At 39.0% G+C, this 15,130-nt stretch overlaps 1 protein-coding gene across 2 annotated transcripts in view; it reads right to left on the reverse strand.

Annotated features, from left to right (window-relative positions):
- Positions 1-214: 214 nt before the first annotated feature.
- Positions 215-15,130, reverse strand: part of LOC117963186 (E3 ubiquitin-protein ligase DTX1-like) — a 61,219-nt gene continuing 46,303 nt past the window's right edge. For both annotated transcript variants that reach the window (XM_058994748.1, XM_058994747.1), the window contains exons 6-10: positions 12,850-12,911; positions 9,359-9,517; positions 7,269-7,430; positions 5,502-5,591; positions 215-4,643 (exon numbers count right to left, since the gene is read on the reverse strand). In XM_058994748.1, coding sequence (XP_058850731.1) covers positions 4,419-4,643; positions 5,502-5,591; positions 7,269-7,430; positions 9,359-9,517; positions 12,850-12,911 — 698 coding nt within the window. In that variant the 3' untranslated portion in view covers positions 215-4,418. The remainder of the gene's footprint in view (positions 4,644-5,501; positions 5,592-7,268; positions 7,431-9,358; positions 9,518-12,849; positions 12,912-15,130) is intronic.

Raw genomic sequence — 15,130 nt, forward strand, 5'->3', positions numbered from 1 at the left:
AGACCAACTGACAGGCTCCTCCATATGTTCCCAGATTCTGACTCTCTCAATAACTTGGGGTAAAGAATGTCTAGGTGCATTACAATTGGATAAGAAGTTCTTGAGACATGTGTAATAATATGAGCGTGACATACTGTATGTATGTGGGTCTGTACCTGTAAAATGAAAAGAGAGGAAAGAAGTGCATGAAAGCAATAATCCCAGGAGCCAGAGATGAAATCAAACAGCCCTCTGTTTGAGGGAACATTTATTTATTCACAAATAACACACAACCATGCAACATGTTCAAATTTATAGTCAAGACTAATAAAATGACAAGCCCTTTATTGTGTTTAATGGTGTGCTAAGCTTCTCAAAGCTGTTGTTTTTTTTCATTCTTGTGCTCCTTTAATATCCGTACTTTCTGTTAACAAAAGTCTGTGATGGTGTCTTCAGAACATCTTGGTTCCAAATGGGCACTTTTGAGCACATCAAAAACAAAGAAACAACATGCCCACTTCCTCCCCACCTGTGACATTAAAACAATGAATGGACTCCAGACAATCAGATCCAAACAACCTGACCTGCATACGACTGTCTAGAACTTCAGCATTCAACAGCAAGGTTTGTCATGCGTTGACCTAACTCAAAGAATGTTAGGTCTGTTTCACATAGGATGGGCAATGGTTTCCTAAACGGTAGCACACTCCTGTTTAGACTGCAGTTACAGGCTCACATTAAATAGCATTGTGGAGTGCTGGAGTTAATGTGATGTTTCCTTTCAGTTCCACCGTTGTGGTCTCGGATCTGAAGTAGGTTTGCATAAATCCTACTTGCTTTAAGCAATCAAAATTAGCTGCCCGGTCCCAAATGTCCTGTCAGTACTGTAATCCTGTCAGGACGTGCATTACCGCACAGAACTAGGAAAGTTATTGCATGTCCACATCATAGTTGTTATTGGAATGGATCTTTGATAGCAACAAGTCTTCTGTAGGTTCAAGGCTTGTGCTTCACCCAAGTATCTTCATGGTATTCTCCAAAGCATGTGGTTGCATCTGTTATTTACTTCCCACCTCCCCTGCCTAAAGGGACCAATATATAACCTAAAGTAACTTCTGCTAATGGAAACCATTGGGCAAGAAGAATCAGTACATTCCCATCGAATTTCCATTAGATGTACTCACTTTCCTTGGGTGCTGTATTGAATCGGCTTTAGGGCACGCGTGGAAATCAATGGTGTTTTCAGTTGGAAATGTGTAGGGGAGATTCAGTGTTGCAATGTGCTCAATACTTCTGGATATTACAGTTCCATCAGTCCCTGTATTCTACAGATGTTAGGATTTATATGCATTCTGGGTCCCACAGTCAATCTAAGAGGGTATGATTCAAAGGGTCCTGTTTTAATTATGTAAACCGTGTCAGGTCTTAATGCTGCCATTTTGAAATTCATAAACATAATCTTTAACTGCGGTCCCATTTTCACTGTATTCATATTGCATTACTGATGTTAATAAGGGGGTCATTAAATCACCAGGAAAACATTAGCATTAATTAGAATCTGCCGCTGTTCAGATCATTAAGTAAATAGACAATATATTAAAAAAAACATATGTCCACTTGGACATATTGGAAGCAGTGAGGCTATGTGAGGACTGAGGGGTGATTAAGGAAGTGTGGTCAAGTGGTTAGAGCTGTGGGACAAGGAGACAGTGTGGCCTTGTGGTTAGAGCTGAGAGACTGAAAGGCAATGTGGCCTTATGCTTAGAGCTGAGGGACTGGGAGACAGTGTGGTCTAATGGTTAGAGCTGATGGACTAGGAGACAGGGTGGCCTAGTGATTAGACTTGAGGGACCAAAAGGATGGAGGAGAGGACTGAGTGCTATCCTGTTCAAACTCTGCTACTTTCATTGGATTCCTTCTTGACAATATATATTTAAATGCATATATTTATTGCATTCATAATGTAGGTTTTTTATTTATGAAAAAAACACTGAACACTTTAGTTTAGGTATCCGTTATAAGTGATTATAAACTATAGCAAAAAAAACAAAAACAATGTCAAAAGTGTATAATAACTGCATTGCAAAAGCAAAGCAGCTCCATATAATTGGTGAGACTAACATACAGGTAGTGAAAAAAAATGGAAACACTTGGGTAAATGAGGGACACCAAGTATATTTAAAGCAAGAGCTTCCACACAGGTGTGGCTCATGCGTTAATTAAGCAAATAACATCCCAGCATGCTTAGGGTCATGTATAAAAATGCTGGACAGGCCTGGTTGTCTATAATTATGGCTAGCATGGCTGCAAGAGGAGACCTCAGTGACTTTGAAAGAGGGGTGATTGTTGGGGCGTGTTTGGCAGGAGCTTCAGTGACCAAGACAGCTGAACTTGCTGATGTTTCACGAGCAACGGTGTCTAAGGTGATGTCGGCATGGAACTCCGAGGGAAAGACATCATCAGCAAAGGGCAACAGTGGGCGGAAGCGCATACTCCACGATCGTGATATCCGTGCATTAATTCGAAGTGCAAGGCAAAACAGACGAGCAACTGCAGATCAATTGACTGCAAATTTCAACCTGGGGCGCAAGCAGCCAGTTTCATCAAAAACGGTCCGCCGAGAACTCCACAGAGCGGGGAGCGGGATACCATAGTGGCCCAACACCCTATTAAGTGACTTTACATTGGTGTTTCCATTTTTTTTGTTCACTACCTGTATAAAGACAGACAGACAGGCAGGGATAGAAAGACAAACAGACCTGAAAAGACAGGCAGACAGACTATATTCATTATACCTGATTATAAACAATAGCAAAAAAAATGGCAAAAGTGTATACCAGGCTTGTTATTTCTATACATATTCTATAATTGTTAATAGCATAATTAATAACATGTTTATAGACTGTTTATAACCACTTATAACAGATACCTAAACTAAAGGGTTACATGAAATTCATTCAATTTTTTTTAACATGAAACATTTAAAAAGTGCCTCGTTCTTAGGGGGTTAAAACTGCAATGTTCAGATTTATACTAACTAAATATTTCCTTGTTGTCTGTTTACTCTTCAACTGTTTCCACTGTTATGAAGTTAGAAGGGCTGGTGTTTCTTTTATACTAAATGCATTTCACAGTAAACACTTATAAAGCTCATACTTTTAGCATGGACTTGTGAAGTAACAGCCTTCTTACAATATAATGTACTTGTTTGTAAAAAAATATTTTTAAACATGCAAGGGACACCGAATGGGACACAAATAGACCACTATGTAAGAAATTCAATTTAAGGATTTATTTTAAATCTTGGGAGGACTGGTTGAGGAAATATGTTTATAAATGGTCTAAATACATCTACATTATTATACTAATACATATATTCTGAACATGTATTGGCAAGCTAATTGAAAAGGAGGTTAAATCTCATGAAGTTGCTGGAACCATTGTCTTTAAACTCCTTTTCTTAATGCATTTGCTATAAAGAAACAACTGCAAGGTCATTAGAATCAGCTTTTCTTTGAAATTCTTCACCAGAAGTGGCTACCATAAGCAGAACTTAAAGTATAAGCTGTGCTAAGGTCATACATCTTACCACAGTGCAGTTTCTAGGTTTTTTTGGTAGCACGCAAACTATAGTATATAGAATATAACGACTTGACAAGCAAAAACAGAAAATTGTAATGTTAAAAAAGGGGAAATAGGGAGTAAAAATGAAAATATAAATCTATACTAAGGTAAGTTAAACATTTCTCCATTTTTGCATGTAGAAGTGACAAAAGCTTCCAATCTGCAGGTTCTTGACAAACTAAACTGGAGTAAGTTTTGTGTGTTTAGCTACTTTGTAGGACAAATATACATTTTAACAGTTAGATTACATATAGATTCTCCATTCCAAAGGTTAGTTGAGAATACTAAAATATTCAGACACTCCTTTAACTAATAGGGCTTATTCGTAAACTTATTTAAAAAAAATATATATATGCTGAAACCATAGTCTTTCTGAGCTCCATAACAACAGCAAGGTATGTTAATGAATCCATTAATATATTCCTATATTTGATCTATTTATTCAAGACAAAGAAAACGGTTAACATTAAATTGGCGACTTTGCCCTTTCCTGACAATCTACCATCTGTAAGTGGAAGAGCCTCCCTACTCTGCCCCACCCCCACAGACACAGTGACCAATACAAATACAGCAGTCCCAGCCTCCCTCTAAGCTCCTCCCAGAGGGCAGGCTCAGAACTTTGTTCCTCCATTTTAGTTTTCATTTTTTGGCAAGATAATGCAAGCCCAAGGCAAAAGGAGCTAAAGCAGAAGAAATAGTGGTTATTTATTTTTTTAGCAAGTCACTAAGTTAAAGAAGATTCCTTTTGCTTTCCTTTTGCGTGAAGTAAAGAAGTTCCTTCTTCGTCACAAGTTGCTCCTCTCTCTCACTGTGCCTCAGTCTTTCAGCCCCTCTTCGGTCACTCCCTGAGCGGAGAGTTCTGCCAGGACATTGCTCAGGTATTTGGGATCTGGGTAGCCGTGTCCTGTCAAGTTGGAGCCAAATTCTGTCTTGTGGTGGATCTCGTTCCAGACCACCGTGTCCGACTCCCCAGTGGTGTTGGACGTGCCGATGGTAAAGATCAAGCGACGGTCCCAGGCAACTATCAACAGCTTTAGGACCTGCATCGGGAAACCGAAAGAAAGAGACTTTCCTATGATGTACTGTTATCTGAATACAGTGTTTAACGATAATCCTCCTAGCAGCTGAGGAGTTAATAATGCTGACATCATGTTTTGATTTTTAATGGTAGATTTTTCATAGCTATTAGTAAATAAGTAAATGTCAATGCGGCACATCAAGAATGATAGCAGTCAACACCAAAAATGTCAACTACGCTCCTTCATGCGACCTCCTGAAGTAGAATAAGGTCAATTAAAAGGTCAAGCGGAAGTGCATTATTGAAATATCTGCTTGGAGTGAGCCATACATTTTTAGCACTAATAGCTTAGAAAAAATACCATAAAAAAAATCCAATTCACATTTACAGTCACCTTTTCACATTGAGAAATTTGAGGCCTCAGACAAACAATAACCACAGCATAAAACTAGTACGAAACAAATTAGTTGCAGAAAGAGCAGTTATATTTCTGCCCCAGAGACATTCTTGTTAGTTTTAATTTGTTTCTCTCTGAAAATATGCTTTTGAATAGGCCCATAGCTTCCAATCCATCACTGTGTAATCACTAGGCAGCAGATAGGTCAGAATGTGTGGTAAATACCTACAGTACAGTGCACCATTTCACCATAATAGGTCATAGCAAAGAAACGCAGGCATGACATACAGACGGACGTATCACATGACCTACATTCACAGTATGTCAGGAAAGTTTCATGGAATTGAGACAACCAGTTCATAAAAGGGTAATATGTCAAGTAGTTCTGTACTTTGGAAGCTAATATGGTAATGCTCTCTGCAATAAGATGTTGAAATATTCCGATTGTAAACACAGGTGTGAATAATGGAATAGAAGCCGTACCTTCCTTCCCTTTTCTAAGTCTGGCAGGTAGCAGTGCCGGGGGAATCCTCTGGCGCTGAACTTCTTCCCTGGATTTGGGTGCTCGGTGCCCTGGGAAGACATGAGGAACATCTCAGCCACGCAACCAAGCAAACCCCTGGCTTGGGAACCGGCCTCCCATATTCACTGCCACCAGCACCAGCCTTGAACTGCTGGCTTTTTGCAGGACAATTGACCAACCACATGGTAAATCATCCATAGCTTCAAACGAGAATCAGCAACTACTCTAGTATGTTAACAAAGGGTTTGATAAATCACAGCTGCAATTTTTAAGGCATTTTACAGTTCCAGGGAATCCACCTGGATTGAATCAACCATTTCATTTTAGGGATAATCCCCGGAAGCCTCAGGTGGTTAATGCAATCCAGAGTTCTAAATCCTATTAGAACTATATCTGTAAAAACAAACACATTCAGAATTCCAAGATTGTTGGTGTGTTGCTATCAATATGCAGTATGCATTGCTATTAGTTTTATTTGTTAAAGAAATAACAGTAATAGTAGTCCCTGGTGAGCTTGGTATGGATCCATTGTGCACACATACAGAGGGTCCTCATTATCGTGTAATAATCACACAGTACCTGAAAGGGTACAAATATTTGTATAAAATGACGAGTTTATTGGATTGTTGCCAAATGCAATGTGAAACATCTATAGGGGGCCAGGAGTGTATGATACAAGTTAGGGGAAGATGCAGAATCAAGGCAGTTATCCTGTTTCCCATGCACAGTGTAACAAACAGACGAACAACCTAGAAAAACCTATCAGGATACCATTACAGAACCAGTTACCATGCAAAAACCCAAACGTTAACATTACTAGCAAGGGCTACATAACAGATTGATTGCATTGAGCACACTGGCACGACAGTATCTCTAAATCAACTCATTTCCTTAGGTTTCCCTATGTACGCTGTATGACGGATGAACACAGGAACCCTTCTCCGTTTCTCCTCAGGTCACGTATTCCTGGCGTTGCGGAGTCCCAGGAAGCCTAGGAGTGACACGCTGCCTGCAGGGAAGGGCTAGAGCTGGAGTCAGGCCTCGGAATCACTGGCCTGGATTCCATGGCTGGCCTAGTTTCTATGCAGGGTATATTCAAACACGGCAGCTGCCTCCTGTGATTAATAATAGCCCTAAGTGTTGTACAGACTCCAGGTGTCCCAGGGGTATCCTGTCTGAAACGTGGCTCAATGTATTGTTCGTATCAGCTTGGGGGCTGGGTGACTCAGCTTCCTCACAATGGGAGTCATTGTAATTTCAAGCATTGCAAGGCACTTGTCATGTGTTCATTTGTATATATACACTGCCTTGTCACTTTATAGCTCATTGGATAATGCATCGCCATGGGGTTGTTCTCCTGGTATACCCTTGATTATTCTGGAAGGTGGTAAGAATGTAGTTGAAAATCAAGTCCACCCAACATGCACTTAAATCCTGATAGCGATGGCCAATTTCAAGAAGTAATGCACCCATCCGCCGAGCCAGAACTGTGCGTGAATGGGACTTCAGGCAACTTCCATACACAGAGTGATTAATAGATAACGGACCATAGGAAAAAAAACATAACAGAACTATTTTATATATATATATATATATATATATATATATATATATATATATATATATATATATATATATATATATATATCGTTTTCATATTGTAAAATATATTTTCTTTCTGTGCCATGTCTGGAAAGGCAAGCGTACATTGGAACAGAGAGACTCACCTGGATGCCGGCAGGGATATCGTAGACAATGCGGATGGTTTTGAATTCGGGGTATCCGGGCAGGCAGTGGGGGATGACGTGAAACTCCATCTTCCCAGGGGGCTGTGTGCCTGTCTTTTCACCATAGATAGCCTTGCAGGTGGGGCACTGCAGGCTGCCGTCCTGGAGAAGAAATCAAACCACAAACTCAACAGGCATGGAGGGTGAGGGGCGTTTCTGTTTTCTGTGATGGTTACCGATATATTTCACTGGTTTATCAAACGTTAAAATTCAGGTTTTTAGATTTTCAACCACAATTTGTCCCACAAAATATAGTTTTATCAATGAAGTTAGGAGGACACAGTATAGCGGTAGGCCTAAATAATAAGATGTGAATTCAATTAGAGGTATAACAATAAATCTATTAATCGACTACTGATTGCCATGGTTTTTATTTTGTAAGCCACAATAATTGATCGATTACCTGTAGCTAACATGCTTTTTCTTTTTCTGATGAGAAAAAAACGTATGGCTTCTTGTTTTTTAATAATAGAATTAATAGTTATAATAGTTTTTTTTAATGCATTATTATTGATTATTACACCTCTAGCTTAAATGCTGTATTATAAGAACATAAAACTGCAAATACCACTTAAAATGTTTGTTTACTTCTACATTACCTTTTCATGATGCTTGCAATGGTTATGTTGTTCTATTACTGAGATTGTTACCATCTGCCATGTTGCTTTGCTTGTCTCCTGGTTCTTGAGTAATCATACTGTATGCTGTGACTTTTGCACTGCTGAGAGTCTGCCTCTCTAATTGCCATTTGCAGTATTCTTTTTTAATACAATAAAAAAATAAAAAGAATAACTAATCTCTTTCCATTAAAAATACTTAGCTGGAAAAAAGAAATAAATCATATACAGTGCATATGATTATATTGAACCAAATAAGTAGCTCACAGCTAGCCTACCCCCTGTGAGAGGAGATGGCTACTTCATGTCTTTATAATGAGCTGCTGATGTCCCTGGCAGCTACACTAACCAGCAGAGGGATCCTGAGCTTGTAGCACAGTGCTTACAAGGTTTATAAGCAACCATACTCAGCAGAAATGGCTTGTAGCTGTCACAACTGTATTCGCCTGTCAACAAAACTGTCACACATTCCCAGGCTGAAATATCAGCACTAGGAGGTGTCAAAAACCAAACACAAAGACCAGCTCAGAGGTGCTCCAGTTGTTTGCCTTGCAAAAGAATATTCTAAACCAGGATCTACAGTTACTTTATCTAAACATGGCCAACAGCCACAACTGGGCCCTATCCTACGACAACGGTAACCATGGTGATGACATGACTTGTTAAAGGGCAGCAAAAGGCACTTACACTTTACTGTTGATGTAATTACATACTCTCTTTATGTAATTATAGAATTATCTGACTAGCCAGTAAGACTTAACATAAGCTGCATTTATTACACTACAACTATACACAAGATTACATAGTAATAATTATATTGTAAATAAAATACAGTATTTACAAGAGGTGTTAGCAAATTCAACTTTAATGTTTCTAGTTATTGTAGAATTACAGTGTAATTAGGGTATACTGTATCTAATATTCCTACAGCTGAAAGCAGGGAAATGCAAACAAACTGGACTGTCAACAGCTGGTTTTAGTGGTACACAGAAGGATAAACTAACTATGGAACAAAGCAGTACACAACAGAATCTTTTTTTTTTAAATAAACTAAATATGAAATTAGATAGTAACCAAGGAACGTATTGTATGCACTTGCTCCTTTAGAATATTATCCCAGAGAAAGACCTTTACTGCCCTTTTAGTGTTGTTATACTCCCCATGTTATGACGTGCAGAAACGATAAGCATAGGGTTGGATGTATAGATGCAATTCAAGTAGGTGAGTAGAAAACCTTCTTATTACATGTAGTTATAAACAGTTTCATACATGCTCACATTCGGAGAATTAGATATTGTTAAATACTGAACACTTGACTTGTTCTATGCTTGTTAAGTGTTGGAGGGGCCCACAATAAGGTCCTGCGAATGGGCCCCTTTCTCTTCCTCCACTGGTTTAGCTTCAGTCGCTCACCTTGTTGCCGTTGTTGTACATGGCTACCAGACACAGCAGGTGGTAGATGTGGCCACACTTGCTCAGCTTGCCCACCAGGTCCGACTTGATCCCTTTGTGGCTGAGCACCCCCTCGTAGCCGGACGAGGTGGTCAGTCTCTCCATACAGATAGTGCAGTCCTGGCAACGGGAGGTCACAGTTAGGACACAGAACTAGACACTGCCTTTATAGCAGAATCCTCTTATTTTGGATATAATTAAGAAGAGGTACATTGACTACACTGTAGTTAAGCTGTACTTACATTTAGTTATATTATTAAATACATGTTGTAATGTAAGGAGTTAAATCCTCCCAGTTACAGAAGTGCATGTAATAAATAACTGATCAGTACGGTGGACGGTGTAGTCAATGTATTAAATACAGAAGAACCTATCACATCCGATCCTGTAAGAGACGATCCCCTCTATTAACATTTACACATCCTGCTACCAACTGGTACTGATGGAAACAGATCAATGCACATTTTATTATCTTCTCCTCACATTTTATTACCTTCTCCTCCCTCCTAAACCCTCCCCCCCCTCCTCCTCCCTCCTCTATCTCCCCTGATGACTTTGCCTCCTTCTTCTCTTCTAAAATTTCAGATATCCGCAAACTCTTTAACACCTCTCCCTCCCCCGCAGAATGGATTCAGTTGTAGATTTAAAAAAAAAAAACAGTTTCACTTTTTAGATGCTGACACTTCACAATAAAACAAACTGCTCAGTTTAACGGTTCAGTAAAAGAAAACCAGAAAACAAGTGATTCACACACTTACTGTACAATTAAAAACATAAACAACAAGTTTTTTTCAACGTCAAACAACGGCAGTTTGTATTTGTGTGCGTGCTTTTTTGTAAGTTGTCGCGGTTGTTTTTTTAAACAGCATTTCTGTCTTACCACACTTGCAGTTTCGGACTGAGAAAGCATGGTAAGAACTGTTTGTGGAATGCTGTTTTGTAAATGGACAAATACTGTATTACAGCTTTGTTTTGCACTCATTTGTACAGCTTTTCTTTGTATAGTAGGCCTATACGTGCAATACCGTACTTTGGTGTTTTAGACACACTGCTGTACCTCAATTTGTTAATTTATAAAGCCCTGATGTCAATAACGCAACTGTAATGTAGTGTAACGAGTCCCTGTGAAATACGGTATTTTCACATATCCGATGGACCCCTGGAACTTGGATATGACAGCTTCTACTGTATACATCAGCTTAAAAAAAATAGGTAAATAAAAACACAAACAGACAAACTGTTTGGAAAAAATGAAGTCATTTACAGTATTTATTCATGTTTAAATATTTTGTTTAAAAGTGTAATATGAACACAGGATGGTGGTAGATCCTTCTATGGCTACGAGTCACATACATACACTTTTCAATTCCAGTACATTGACTTTGAAACCATTATAATGATAACATGTTATGAATATATCATGTTTCAAGTTATGAATTTTCCATGCTGTTGCGTCCAATTCAAACAAGCCATATACTGAGAATAACATTTGTTTGGGGGTGCTAAAAAAACTATACTAAAATGCACCAGGAACACAGACCAAATCCACAAAAGAGGAAGCTATATTTGGACAGTACATGGCAACAGCACAGAAAAGGCCTTACCAACTGTTTAATGTTATAATTATGTACAGTATGTTGTTTAATAGGATCAACATTGGAACTACAAAACTGCATTTACAGCTCAATTAAAAACAAATGTCACTGATTATTCCTGCCACCGAGAAGAAAACCTCTGAATTCTGTAGTATCTGTAGGACTGCAGAGCACAGTCTAGCATAGTAAAGCACACGTATCTGTAGGACTGCAGAGCACAGTCCAGCATAGTAAAGCACACAGCAGTAAGCTTTTGGATTGATCCATGAGCTTAGGCAATTAGCAAGAGTTGCATGGTCCAGGGAAAATATCCCTGCAACTTACTGCGTCAAGCACTGCACATTAACCTGAGCTGTTACCCTGCACTTAAATTGACATAGATCTGGACATGACAAATACTTCCTTCTCACAGCCACAGGGGACTAATAAGGAACCAGCGTGTCATTTTACAGGGCGAATACAAATCAATTCTTCATTTGTCAAGATTATATTCATGAACGGGAACCCTGAAGTGGGCCTTCTCTATAGTGGAAAGGACACAGATTGAGAGAGATAACACACAGCGCAGGTTCCCAACACACTCAGCAGTTCCATACCTGAATAACGTATTTCGTCCGGTGGGAAGATTAAATACATGCAGTCTTCTACTCGTGCGAAGTCTTTAACCCTTTGCCTCCACTGTAAATAATGCAACTCTACACTGTTCTTTGAAAGGAGGGCAGACCAATGCTTTAAAATTCACTTGATCTAAACAGTAGGGGATATAAATACAGCAGGGATGGAAATAAGACTCCCATTGCATAGCAGTTTGATCCATTCTTGGTTTTACTATGGGTTTAATAGGACACAACTGAGCTTGATACACAATGGGGCTAATAAAGCACATATTAAAAACATGCAATGGGTGAAACTGCTGTACTGTCACCAATTCAATATTAAAATGGAACCAAACCATTTTACTTTCACACTAGAATACTCACACACACTAACGATTCTTAATCATCCAGAAAACCCTCGACAAAAAGCGAGACTTTCTATACCAAGGCCAGATGTGCCGAGAGCATACAGGAGCTGGACAGAAAATTAGACACCACCTTTGTACTGAAAACTTTCACGAGAGCTTTTATGAAAAGCAGAGCTTGAATGAAACCAAATTCTCTGTGGAAAGCAGTGTTATTGTCTTCAGTGCTGCTACTAGTGATAGAAATGCAGCATGCTAACGGCTAGTGATCCTTCCACTTGCTCTGTTTTACTTTTACATTACATTTTGAATTGCACACATTCTGAATGGCCTGGACGCCTCGATATGCATGGTCCTCTAAATCTGCCTTTACCTGGCTTTGTGCTTGTCAGAAGAAACCTATTTGCCTCCTCTGAACAGACTTCCTCATTGCATTCAATTCACATCGCAATGTGACCGTCAACTCTCCAGTCCCACTTACTCTACTCCAAATATATATATATATATATATATATATATATATATATATATATATATATATACACACACATGCAGAGCTGTTGAAAGGTGACATTGTTACATGCTGCAGGCACTTTGTGGCCACCCACATTTTTGGCTGATGTAAGTCAACCATGGGCAGCGAGGGCAGCACTGGTTCAATGTGACAAGGCTGTATGACCGTTCATCAATGATTCAGACCTTAAATAAATGAATGAGTCGCCCAGGGCATCCTATTTACCCATGTAAACGTTCATTTATTCATTTATTGTCCAGCTCCTCCATAGAAAACTGAGGCCCTTTCGCTCGCTGGCAGAACTGGAAAGGGATGCTGTCTTGGCACCTGCGCCTGTAGCCAGTGCACCACACTACCACGTTAGGTTGAGCTCTCCCCTTACCTCATCGGGAACCATCTTCACTTTTTCCATGTACCTCTTCACCACATCCTCTGGGTTCTTCCCTGTTAAAATCAACCACAAATAAAATGAATTGTGAAACTGGCCAAATACAAATGAAACAAAATTACTCATTGCTTGACTCAGCACTTCACTGACAGATGTGACTGATTAGTCAAGGGCCAGCAGGGAATATCAAGGGCCACTATGTCACAACATGAAAGGGACACTTCATACGTTTTCTAAATATTTGACTTCTTAGCTGTTAAACATTCTATTACGTGTGTTATTTATCCTTCTGTATTGTTGTTTCTTTATTTGCCATGCTCATTAACGGAGGCTGATTGTGTTGCACATGCTTCAGTGCTCAATGCATCACCTACAGGCTTCGATGCACAGCCCACAGAAGAAATGCTTCTGTAATAGTATACCCATATAAATATACACTTGGAAGAGGCCCATGTTTATAGGATTAGGATTTTTAACGCAGTGGTATTTAGGTGTCTGTGAGCTGCATAGAAATTAGAATCAGGGAGCAGGGAATGATGGATTTCAACACCAAGGAATGGGAATTTTACTGTGGAAGTGGGGATCAGAGATTTACATCGAGCACATTCAATTGGAGAGCTATCTTGTTCAGAGAAAGCACGTTAAACTATGTTCTTAAGAAACGTCAAATAAAGGGCATAAAAAAACAGAGAGGCTGTGTCACCTAGTAAAGTGAGGATCTTGTTAAACTATCACGGTGTCAGCTGCTACTGGTGTAAACTGGTACCAGTGATTTCCATAAACCCTGTTATAAATAAGAATTTAACCGTATATCTGTAACTATTTACCTATTTAAAAAAAGAACATGAACAAGGAAATGAACAAGGAAACATTTTCCACATCGTGATCCCATGTACAGTAACAATTTTCCCAGTATTGAAAGTCCCTATTCAGAGCTTCTAAACCCTGATCCCCAATTCCAGCTTCTAAAAATCCCTGATTCGGAATCCCTAATCCAAGGTGGAGTTGGCTAATGTGAAGTTGTTTCTTCAACTACATAATTTATCATCTAGAGCCATGGTTCCCAACCTTTTTCAATGTAACCTTAGTGTTTGGATTTTTTCTACGGACCACTTGCCACACATTTTTTCACAACAGCATTTTGAAACTAATTTGTATATGTATATGTATTAGAATGTAGAAAGTAATGTATTTACTGTATATAACATAACTTTATGCGGTTCCTGGGCTTGAATCTTCGCTACCAGTTCATCAAGGAATGTTGTCATTTTGCACATTGAAAGTTCCTGATGCCAAAGTGCCCTGTTTCGTTGTTTAAACAGTCCACAAGTCAAGCAGCAAATATAGCCTTTTTTTGTTTCACATTAAATTGTGTAACTATACGCAGCTAACCGCTTAACTATACGCAGCTAACCGCTCTAAAAACGTATAATATAGAAATAGTGATATCCCTATACCCCTGGCAACACTGTAGCACATCTTTTATATTATTGAAAATGAGAAGTACTAAAACTGTGGTTAATAGGTTTTTGTTTGTTTATTTGTTTTAATTTAGTAATTCCAACCAAGGAACATTCAATGGGACAGCCAGATTACTTGCTTTTTTCCTTGAACAGTAAAAGCAAGCAGTAGAATGAGCACAGATTTTTTTTTTAAATAATGCTGGCTAAAACAAAATAAGTCTGTAATTTTGACAAGACAAATGTGCCTTTATAATGTGTAACAGTTATTTAGTTAGTATTTGTTTTGCATAGAAAGCTGTTTCAGTTAATGGCGGCTTTGAAGGCAACGCTTGGTATTGCATCAAAGGGAGCTGTAATATTAATTTATAAACACACCCATAATAACAGAAAACAGATAAAGGAGAGCAATGCAGACTACATACATATGTTATAGTTATATTGAATGTGGTTAAAGCTGTTTGCTGTGCTGCTTAGTAACACATATTGTAGTTGCACAACATGTGACTGTCTAGAAATGTTTTTTTTTGCAAAGTGAATTTTGGGAGTTGTTTGCGGACCACGTAGAGTTTACTCACAGCCCACAAGCTGGGAACCACTGATCTGGAGGATCAAAGACTGGTGTACTGGACTTGCTTTAATCTGAATGTTAACTGAGAATCACATTCTGGGAATGAATGTCAAACACAATCCCTGCCAAGCGTTTTCCAGCCAGCCGCTTCTAATTGTCATTCTGCAAGCATGGCAGACACACACAGACACAAAAGAGCTCCTGAGAATACAGAACTGAAACCAAAGCAAGTGCCTGCTCAGCT

The sequence above is a fragment of the Acipenser ruthenus genome, chromosome 21 (assembly GCF_902713425.1).
Source record: "Acipenser ruthenus chromosome 21, fAciRut3.2 maternal haplotype, whole genome shotgun sequence".
Classification (NCBI taxonomy): Eukaryota; Metazoa; Chordata; class Actinopteri; order Acipenseriformes; family Acipenseridae; genus Acipenser; species Acipenser ruthenus.